The following is a 10991-nucleotide window of genomic DNA, read 5'->3' as shown; positions in this document are numbered from 1 at the left end:
GAATTACCTATTCATTTCGTTGGTGTAAGTTAATGTTAAGTTTCACTACTGAAATTATGTGATAAGTTTAGCATTGCAATTACATATTCATTTTACTGGTGTAAGACAATGTTAAATTTCACTGCTGAAATAATGTGATAAGTTTGGTGCTTGAATTACGTATTCATTTCTCTGGTGTAAGTCAATGTTAAGTTTCACTGCTGAAATCATGTCATAAGTTTAGTGCTAGAATTACGTATTCATTTCACTGGTGCAAGTCAATGTTAAGTTTCACTGCTAGAATTGTGATGTGTTTAATTTAGTGCTGGAATTATATGTTAATGTTCACGGTTGTAAATTTATGTTATGATAATAAGATAAAATATGTATGGAAGCGTGAATGAGAGCTAGGTGAATGATAAAGAGCTACGACTCACTTGGTATGCAAAAATATGTAATAATGAGTATTCCAGGTGGCTCGCACAGGAGCCTTGAAGGATTAGAGTGACTCGCAAGGGAGAACCTAATCGTGATTATTCTAGGTGACTCGCACGAAAGCCCCGAAGGAATAGAGTGACTCACACAGGAGCACCTAATCGTAATTATTTCGGGTAACTTGCACGGGAGCCCCGAAGGATTAGAGTGACTTGCACGGGAGCACCTAATGGTAATTATTTCGGTTGACTCGCACGGGAGCTCCGAAGGATTAGAGTGACTCACAAGGGAGCATATTATCGTATTTGCTGCCATAAACTCGTACGAGAGCCCTGAAGTGATCCAAGTGCCTGACATGGGGTATTTACAATGTTTATAATTATGCGATCGTAATAATGACGATAATGCTAATTCCTTGGACTAAATGATATATCGACTGTTGGAAAAATGTATATTTATATGTATGAACTTTGGAAGATTACAATATATGCACTTCTCATTTACATTACTTAACTTATAATATGTAAAATCTCCCAGGATAATTGTACATTTCTGGGATCTTGTGGCTCACTCTTTAAATCGTTTGCTATCTCAGGATTGTAGAGGTAGATTGTTTGTCGGAGGAGCACCATCATCGTGGAATCCCCAAGAAATTGAGGTTCCCTTATTAGACTTGAGACTAAGAAGACCACATGAATTCTACTTGTTTGTGATTTTTTTTTCATATGAAATAATCATACTGAAAGAAAATTTCTTGGGAGTTGGACACAATCTTTAGTGAAGAAATCAAGTAATTATTAATTATTGAATTTTATTTAAGAAACATTAATTATTAATTATTATTGTTACAGATCATCTATTTTAATTATTAATTTGTATACATTTGCATGTGATTTTCATGCTTCTCTTGCTCTTCTTATTTTATTAGCATCGATGCAGGCAATCTCCCTTCCTACTTAAATTATTATTTTTACCATTATTTATTTGGTATAATTTTTTATTTGTAAAAATTATCATCCATGACCTTAAAAATAATTATTAAATTTTTAATTTCGATATAGTAAATGACATCCCTAAAATATGAATCACTAAATTATTTGAATTCGGTTCATTTTTGAATGACCTTGATAAGTGCTTTATTTAGCTATTATTTTACTTTTAAATTGTTCCGTAATCATTTTTTTGTGGCTTATTTGTTCGTTTTGATTAATTTTCTATGCATGAAGCTAAATTCTGGAAATTGCACTAAAATGACAGAATTCTGCATTTTTCTTTATTTTCGTAATCAAAGCTGGATTAGTGGGCATGACTTTGGGCATGAAATATCTGACGATGTGTGAGCACCATTTTACAAACCCCAAACCCACATTTAAACCCAAAACCCCTTTTACAAATTAAAGCCAAAACCCTTACTCGGCCAAGCCCAACAAAACCCAAAACCCAACCTAAATCTAAAACCCAACACGGAGCCCAAAAGAACAGAACCTGACCCGGTCTAACCCTAGCCCTAGGGTAGCCACCCCATTCCCACCAACCCATGGCCACCATTTCTCTCCCAATAATAGCAAAAGGCACCCATGCACGCCACCGAGCTCTATGCTACCCTGCATCAGAAACAAAAGAGAAAAAACAAGAGGATAATCATTTTCACTGTCAGTTGTAAATGGGTATAAAACCGGTGCATTAAACATTGTACAAGGATTCGAAAAAGACTCTGTAACTGGTTGTTTTCGAAAACAATAAACAACAAATTTTCAAGGTTATTTTTCCTTTTCTGTTTTTTCTAATTTCGCATAGTTTTTGGTGTTTTATTGTTCTTAGTTTCGGTTGATAAAAAATGCTTTTCTTAGTTCTCAAACTAATATTTAGTTTCGTTTAAAAAAAGGGGATAACTCATAGATTTCGAATAAAAAAGGAGCTTTAATCGAATAACCACAACCAATGCATGTTCACATTAATAATGCAAAAACAAATACTATATATAAGCCATACCTGGGTCGAAAGGGGGTCTCCGGAATCTGGTGTAGCCGAACGGTCTAGGGTCGTTTTCGGGTAGTTTTGGGGCCGATTTCTTTTTTTTTCCTGGTTTTGGCCGAAAATGAGGAATTCTAAAACAAGTTTGATATTTATAGGCTAAATTAATGGTTTATTTACGTTTTAAATCCTTGTAACATTTCAATGTTTTTGCATATTTTCCCTGTAGGGACCAAAATTGATATTTTATCTTTATGTTATGCATGCTTTAAATTTTTGGTTTATTCACTGTTTAATCCCAATTATTTTAGCATTTTTTTGTATTTTAGTCCTGTACGGATTGTTTTCTGATTTATCCTTTTAATGCCTGATTTTTTAATTTTTTTAGGGTTAATTTCATTTAGGTCCCTTTAAGTTTGTCGGGTTTTTTCATTTAATCATGCATAGTGACTTTTTTAATTTTTTTAAAATTTAGGATGTTCGATTATGTAATTTTACCTTTTTATTTAATAGACTACTTTTTAGGCTTAATAAAAATGAAAAATTGCTCTTAGGTCCTTATAGATTACGCGTGTTTTCTATTTTAGTCACTAGTCTATTTGTTTTTATTTTATTTTGAATCAAGCTTTAAGTTTAAATTTATTTTAATTTAGCCCCTTTGCATGTTTCATTTTAGTTTGGGTAATTTAAAATTAATGTAATTATGTCCTTGTACTTATATTATTTTTATTTATTTTTATTTTATGTTGTTTTTTTACTGTTATTAGTTTTTTATTATTTATTTGTTGTTTTAATTATTTTAATTAAGTTTATTAATTGTTTTGATATATTATTGCTTTATTTCTTTGATTTAGTTTTTAATTATTATAGAATTCGAATCAAGCTTAGCAATTAGGACGACACACTAGTTTAATGAGGGAGAAATTCGAGTCGAGTTTTCGCATAACATGCTCGATTACTCGAATCGATTGCTCGATTCTAAAATTAATTAATAATTAATATTTCCTAAAAAAAACTTTAAGTTTAATAATTTAGATAACGATTAGGGTTTTAATTAGCCCCCTATCTTTATAAATTATCAATTTAGGTCCTTAGACTTTTAAATCTTTTAGAGCCCGGTATTTTGAATTTAACTTCTCATGTGGTTGGCTAGAGCTGTTCAAGACAAGACATAGGATTAAGTCTTATAGAAGATTTGATGAAGGTGGTTCAGTTGCTCTGGATAATATTGATGATGATTTACCTCAATTAAGAGCTAAATTGGAAAATTTAATTGGAATTATATCTATAATATGAATGAAATAAATTTATTTTATCGTTTGCAAGCATATCATTCACTGACTACAAAGCAATTAGAAGGACCAAAAAAGACAAGGAAAAATTTATTGTTGTGGTTTGTTGCAAAGAGGATAGTTCGTATAAAATGCCTTTTTAGATTATTGGTAAGTTTGCTAATCCTAGATGCTTTAAACGGGTGGATATTGACAATCTTAACTATTATTATCGAGCCAATAAAAAAGAAGAATAGATGATTGGATTACTTTTTCAAGATTTTTTTGTTGGTTTAATTCTAGAATGACTGGTAGGAAGGTGTTTCTTATAGTAGACAACTGCCCAATCCATCCCAAGGTTATTGAAGGCTTGAGAAACACTGAATTATTCTTTTTGCCTCCAAATTCAACATAGAAAATTCATTCATGTTATGCTAGAATTATTATGGCAGTTAAGATTTATTATCAGTGTTGCTTTCATTCTAGCATCTTGGAAAGTTACGAGAAAGGAGAACTAAATCCTGAAAAGATTAATGTATTCGATACAAGCCATTTTATTAATGTTGTTTGGAATATTGATGTGAAGCATACAACTATTGCAAATTATTTTCGACATTGTAAAATCCGGTTCGATCAATATATGCCTCTCGAACAAGAAATTGGTGATGTTGAAGGTATTCATTAATCTTCGATTGAGTCACTTATGGATGAAGAAATTATTCAAGGAGTAATGGATGTGCCAACTGATGACTAGCAAGATCTAGATGATAGTAATGTTTTATCATATGTTTCTCTAAAAGAGGCTTATTTATCAATGGACAGTGGCGAATTCAAAAAAAAAAATTCAACGGTGGGCACACAAATATTTATAATATAATTTTTTTGTATGTGGATGAGCACTATAAAATTTTAGGGTGAACACAATTAATAAAATAATTAATTAATTGAAAAATTGTGAATTTCAAAAAAGAAAATTTGTATTTTAGAAAATTTATGTGCCCACCCTAGTGGCCATGTACATCCACCGGTGGCCGTGGATACCTTGAAGAATTGTTTAATACAACATGAAATGAAATATTCCAGATTTAGCCCTCTCAAAAGGTAAAGATAAGATTGTCTTTGATTTGCACGCAAAGAAGAAGCGGTTAACTATAAATGCATATTTTAACAAAGAATAAACTTGAGGTTTAGGATGTTGCAATTATAAATTTATCTTGAGAGTTAATCTCTCTATTTTAATTTTTCAAACTTTGATCATTATGCTTTAATAAATTTTAAAAAAAAAACTAATCCAATTGTTAATAAACACATAAACTTGAACTCAAAATCTCATAGATATTAACAGTGTTAATCAAATTAATGCTCAATTAACATAAATTCGTTCATTTAACTGTTTCATATACATTGGTTTTGATGGGCTGAATTAGAGAACATGTATTATACTCGATTCAAAACTAATTGATCAATGTTATTAGAACAAAGTATACCGCAAGAAATGGTATCATTCAAAGCAATTAGAATAAATTCAAAATAATAGTAATAATAAAAGTTATCATGATCTTTCTAGGAATTAGGAAGGCAGATTTGATCCTATAAAATAAGAACAAAAGAAGCATGAAAATCATATGTGGGTGTATATAGATTAATTAAAATAAATGAAGTCCAATTGAGAAGAGAATTAAATAAAGACAAGTGATGGCTATCCTGTAAAGCCTTTGAGGGGAACTTTGCTTATAAATAAGAGCATATGCCAGGAAAGGATATATCATTCAAAGCAAGCAGAAGAATAGGCCAAAAAGAAAAAGAAGAATGGAGAGATCAGTAATTAGGTTTATACTAATTAGCTGCATTGTGATGTTGGGGTGGGCAATAGGTTCTTCCATGGCTGCTGAAGATGCGACAGCTTATTGGACGGACTACAAGGTTATAGAGAATGACTGGAGTCCGACAAAGGTAGGCGTTTACTGCTCCCAGTTCCCTGAATATGCATATGAGACTTTTGAATGGCGCAGCAAATATTATTGGACCGCCTTCTGTGGACCGGATATTCCTAAGCCACAATCAAGATGTGGACTCTGCTTAAAAGTAAGCGCCCTTTGTTTTCAAGCAAAATAAATTTGTTTCTGTTTTACTGGAAACCATGCGTGCATGAATTGACAGAATGCATATATGCATGCAGGTGACCAACACTGCCAATGGAAAAAGCGTGACGGTGAGAGTGCTGGATACATGCACCAGGCCAAGTTTGGATCTGGACTATCCAGCGTTTTCTGAGATCATGGATGACAAAGGCATGCAAGACGGGCATCTTACAGTGAACTACGAATTTGTGGATTGTGGTGATGATCCTACACTTCGTCTCCATCATGCACTATAATATTTAACCTTAAATTTCATTTTAAACCTCAGATCCCCCACTTGGTTTCATGATCAACATATTAGATAAATAAATAAATAAATATGCAGCTACTGCATGTAATAGCTAGCTAGCTAGAAATGCTAGCTTGCTCTTCAGTTTGTAATAATGATCATCCTGTATAACAAGTGTACGTGGGATTCCTGATCACTGCTTAATTATCAACTCGTTTTGCTTGCTTCTATGCATTACTCTCTATTGCACCTCCCAAGGTCCATAATATCATTATTATCTAATTATAGCATTAGGCTCATTCATTTATCTCCTCATTGCATTTTTAAGAATAATCTTAGTCATATTAAAAAGTCAAAATTGCCAATTTATGTGAAATACTAAAGCACTCGTTGTTTCTTATTTTGTTGCAACAAGACATGAACTAACAGTATGCGAGGCAAAAGGTGATCTGATATGTTATTTTTCTATTTAATAAGACAGGCTTTGCTAAGAAAAAAAAAAACAGCATACGCTAATAATCTCTCTTTTAAAACTCCCCTCAACAGTATGGCACAAACATTCAACGTGCATCACTAATCATAATATCAAACAATAGTCGAAGCATAATAATAAGTTCAAAAAAAAGCCAGAAAGAAATCTATTTTCAACAATTACCCATCTTTATCCATTATTTTTGAATAAGAAATTGACAAAGACTGAAACACAATTGATTTAATTAAGTTCTAAATTGAGCTTAGATGTTCAACGACTTGGGTAGTTTATTCAAAGAAAATACTCCAACAACTTGAAGCGATAAAACTTTGAAAGACAATGATTCACTGCTTCACGCCTTAGGAGATAGGATTTTAAAAGATAATTTACTCCACCAATCATAAGGGATGTCACATTGAAAGACTACTCACTTCAATCTTGAGGCGATTGTGCTTTGAAAGAGAGCTTGCTCCACTAATTTTTGACGTAAAAGATGTTAAAAATGATGTTAAATGATTACTTGATAATCTTATAAGCTTTAAGATTCATGAAAGGCTTTAAAACAAGTGATTAAAGACATTTTGAAGTGATTTCATAAATCTTTTTATGAGTTTTTTGGGTATTAGTATCAATACTAGATGAATTTAGCCTTGAAATATATGTTGTAAAGGGGTAAGTATCGATATCATTATGAAGTATCGATATTGTTCATACAATATTCATACTTCATTGGACAATATCAATACTAAATGATTCGTAGGATTTTAGTGTTCTATTTTAATATTAATACCCCTAATCCATTGTCGATACTCTTACTTCAGTACTGATAGTATTAAGTGAGCATATATATTTGAGTATCAATACTTCTTATTATTGAAATATTAGAAACACCTCTTGTTGTACCTCAATACCTTCAAATAACTTTAAAATGAGTAAATAAATTTATTATGAGATCCTAATTCTTAAAATTAATAATTATTTTTGAAGGTCTAAACTCGAAAAATGAGTAAAATACACTTAGGATTATTAATGGATCTCAAAAACACCAGAACACAAAACTCTCCTCAACAGTACGGCTCAAACATTCAACGTGCATCACCAATCATAATATCAAACAATAGTCGAAGAACAATAATATGTTCAGAAACCAAGCCGAAAGAAATTTATTTTCAACAATTGCCCATCTTTATCCATTATTTTTGTAATGACCCGGACAAGGCCTGGCTAGACGCTCGAATTTAGACCCAAGTGCTTTTAATGAAAATCTTACATTAAGATTAAACCAAATCGAATAAATGATAAGTAAATTAGTAAGCTCAAGGAAATATTGAGAAGAGATGACAAAAATAAGGGACTAAATGGGTCATTCACCCCTTTTCAAATAAAAAATCTATCCTAATCCTAAATATATTGAAAACTATGGTGGGTTCTAGAAGGGGGAGAGAAAAAGGAATGTAATTTCATCTCCTTTCCTCTTCCATCAATTTTTTTCCGCATACAAATTAAGGTAATAATCACAAATGTGAGGGAAAGAGATTTTAAATTTTGGAAGAATCACAAATGTTAGGTTTTAATTGGTTATGATCGTGGCTTAAAGTGAGGGGAGAAAGGTTAAAAACTTAGTCATATGTTGTTAGCATTATTCTTTTGTTCTTTTGTTTGATCTCTTCCTATTTTAGAAAAAGAAGTTAGGGGATCATCTCAATCAAAGGGCAAGGAGAAAGCTTGAAGGTGAGGAAGGAGGAGGTATCCACTCTATTTAATTTAAGGTAATGTACTCTTATTCTTGGTTGATCCATATGATTATAAGGTAAAGTAATTGAAAGTGTAGTTGTATGTTTGGGTGACTCGGTGTCACTCCGATTTAATCCTTATTACCATTTGATATGTGAAATCATAAGTTTAGTGCTGGAATTAAGAATTCATTTCACTAGTGTAAGTCAATGTTCAGTCTCACTCCTTGACTTATGTGAAAAGTTTAGTGCTGGAAGTATGTATTCATTTCATTGGTTTAAGTCAATGTTAAGTTTCACTCCTGGAGTTAGGTGATAAATTTAATGCTGGAATTATGTATTCATTTCGCTGGTGTGAGTCAATGTTAAGTTTCACTGCAGGAATTATGCGATAAGTTTAGTGCTGGAATTACGTATTTGTTTCACTGGTGTAAGTCAAAGTTAACTTTCACTGCGGGAAGTATGTGACAATTTTAGTGCTAGAATTACGTATTCATTTCACTTATGTAAGTCAATGTTAAGCTTCAAAGTTTAGTGATGGAGTTACGTATTGATTTCACTGATGTAAGTCAATGTTAAATTTCGCTGCTGGAATTATGTGATAAGTTTAATGTTGGAATTACGTATTCATTTTACTGGTGTAAGTCAATGTTAAATTTCATTGTTGGAATTAGGTGATAAGTTTAGTGCTGGAATTACATATTCATTTCACTGGTGTAAGTCAATGTTAAGTTTCACTGTTGGAACTATGTGATAAGTTTAGTGTTGGAATTACCTATTCATTTCGTTGGTGTAAGTTAATGTTAAGTTTCACTACTGAAATTATGTGATAAGTTTAGCATTGCAATTACATATTCATTTTACTGGTGTAAGACAATGTTAAATTTCACTGCTGAAATAATGTGATAAGTTTGGTGCTTGAATTACGTATTCATTTCTCTGGTGTAAGTCAATGTTAAGTTTTGCTACTGAAATCATGCCATAAGTTTAGTGCGAGAATTACGTATTCATTTCACTGGTGTAAGTCAATGTTAAGTTTCACTGCTAGAATTGTGATGTGTTTAATTTAGTGCTGGAATTACATGTTAATGTTCACGGTTGTAAATTTATGTTATGATAATAAGATAAAATATGTATGGAAGCGTGAATGAGAGCTAGGTGAATGATAAAGAGCTACGACTCACTTGGTATGCAAAAATATGTAATAATGAGTATTCCGGGTGACTCGCACAAGAGCCTCGAAGGATTAGAGTGACTCGCAAGGGAGAACCTAATCGTGATTATTCTAGGTGACTCGCACGAAAGCCCCGAAGGAATAGAGTGACTCACACAGGAGCACCTAATCGTAATTATTTCGGGTAACTTGCACGGGAGCCCCGAAGGATTAGAGTGACTTGCACGGGAGCACCTAATGGTAATTATTTCGGTTGACTCGCACGGGAGCTCCGAAGGATTAGAGTGACTCAAAAGGGAGCATATTATCGTATTTGCTGCCATAAACTCGTACGGGAGCCCTGAAGTGATCCAAGTGCCTGACATGGGGTATTTACAATGTTTATAATTATGCGATCGTAATAATAATGATAATGCTAATTCCTTCGACTAAATGATATAAAGACTGTTGGAAAAATATATATTCATATGTATGAACTTTGGAAGATTACAGTATATGCACTTCACATTTACATTACTTAACTTATAATATGTAAATTTCCCAGGATAATTGTACATTTCTGAGCTCTTGTGGCTCACTCTTTAAATCGTTTGCTATCTCAGGATTGTAGAGGTAGATTGTTTGTCGGAGGAGCACCATCATCGTGGAATCCCCAAGAAATTGAGGTTCCCTTATTAGACTTGAGACTAAGAAGACCACGTGAATTCTACTTGTTTGTGATTTTTTTTTCATATGAAATAATCATACTGAAAGAAAATTTCTTGGGAGTTGGACACAATCTTTAGTGAAGAAATCAAGTAATTATTAATTATTGAATTTTATTTAAGAAACATTAATTATTAATTATTATTGTTACAGATCATCTATTTTAATTATTAATTTGTATACATTTGCATGTGATTTTCATGCTTCTCTTGCTCTTCTTATTTTATTGGCATCGATGCAGGCAGTCTCCCTTCCTACTTAAATTATTATTTTTACCATTATTTATTTGGTATAATTTGTTATTTGTAAAAATTATCATCCATGACCTTAAAATAATTATTAAATTTTTAATTTCGATATAGTAAATGACATCCCTAAAATATGAATCACTAAATTATTTGAATTCGGTTCATTTTTGAATGACCTTGATAAGTGCTTTATTTAGCTATTATTTTACTTTTAAATTGTTCCGTAATCATTTTTTTGTGGCTTATTTGTTCGTTTTGATTAATTTTCTATGCATGAAGCTAAATTCTGGAAATTGCACTAAAATGACAGAATTCTGCAGTTTTCTTTATTTTCGTAATCAAAGCTGGATTAGTGGGCATGACTTTGGGCATGAAATATCTGACGAGGTGTGAGCACCATTTTACAAACCCTAAACCCACATTTAAACCCAAAACCCCTTTTACAAATTAAAGTCCAAACCCTTACTCGGCCAAGCCCAACAAAACCCAAACCCCAACCTAAATCTAAAACCCGACCCGGAGCCCAAAAGAACAGAACCTGACCCGGTCTAACCCTAGCCCTAGGGTAGCCGCCCCATTCCCCCCAACCCGTGGCCACCATTTCTCTCCCAATAATAGCGAAAGGAACCC

At 32.5% G+C, this 10991-nt stretch overlaps 1 protein-coding gene across 1 annotated transcript; it reads left to right on the top strand.

Annotated features, from left to right (window-relative positions):
* Positions 1 to 5468: 5468 nt before the first annotated feature.
* LOC120208997 (wound-induced protein-like) lies at positions 5469 to 6036 on the top strand. The gene is made up of 2 exons (XM_039208094.1): positions 5469 to 5744; positions 5839 to 6036. Exons 1-2 carry the CDS (start codon positions 5469 to 5471, stop codon positions 6034 to 6036), a joined length of 474 nt encoding a protein of 157 aa, XP_039064025.1.
* Positions 6037 to 10991: the final 4955 nt, after the last annotated feature.

Source organism: Hibiscus syriacus, unplaced genomic scaffold (genome assembly GCF_006381635.1).
Source record: "Hibiscus syriacus cultivar Baekdansim isolate YM2019G1 unplaced genomic scaffold, ASM638163v2 tig00017996_pilon, whole genome shotgun sequence".
In the NCBI taxonomy this organism is placed as follows: Eukaryota; Viridiplantae; Streptophyta; class Magnoliopsida; order Malvales; family Malvaceae; genus Hibiscus; species Hibiscus syriacus.
This window is presented reverse-complemented; position numbering and strand designations above follow the sequence as displayed.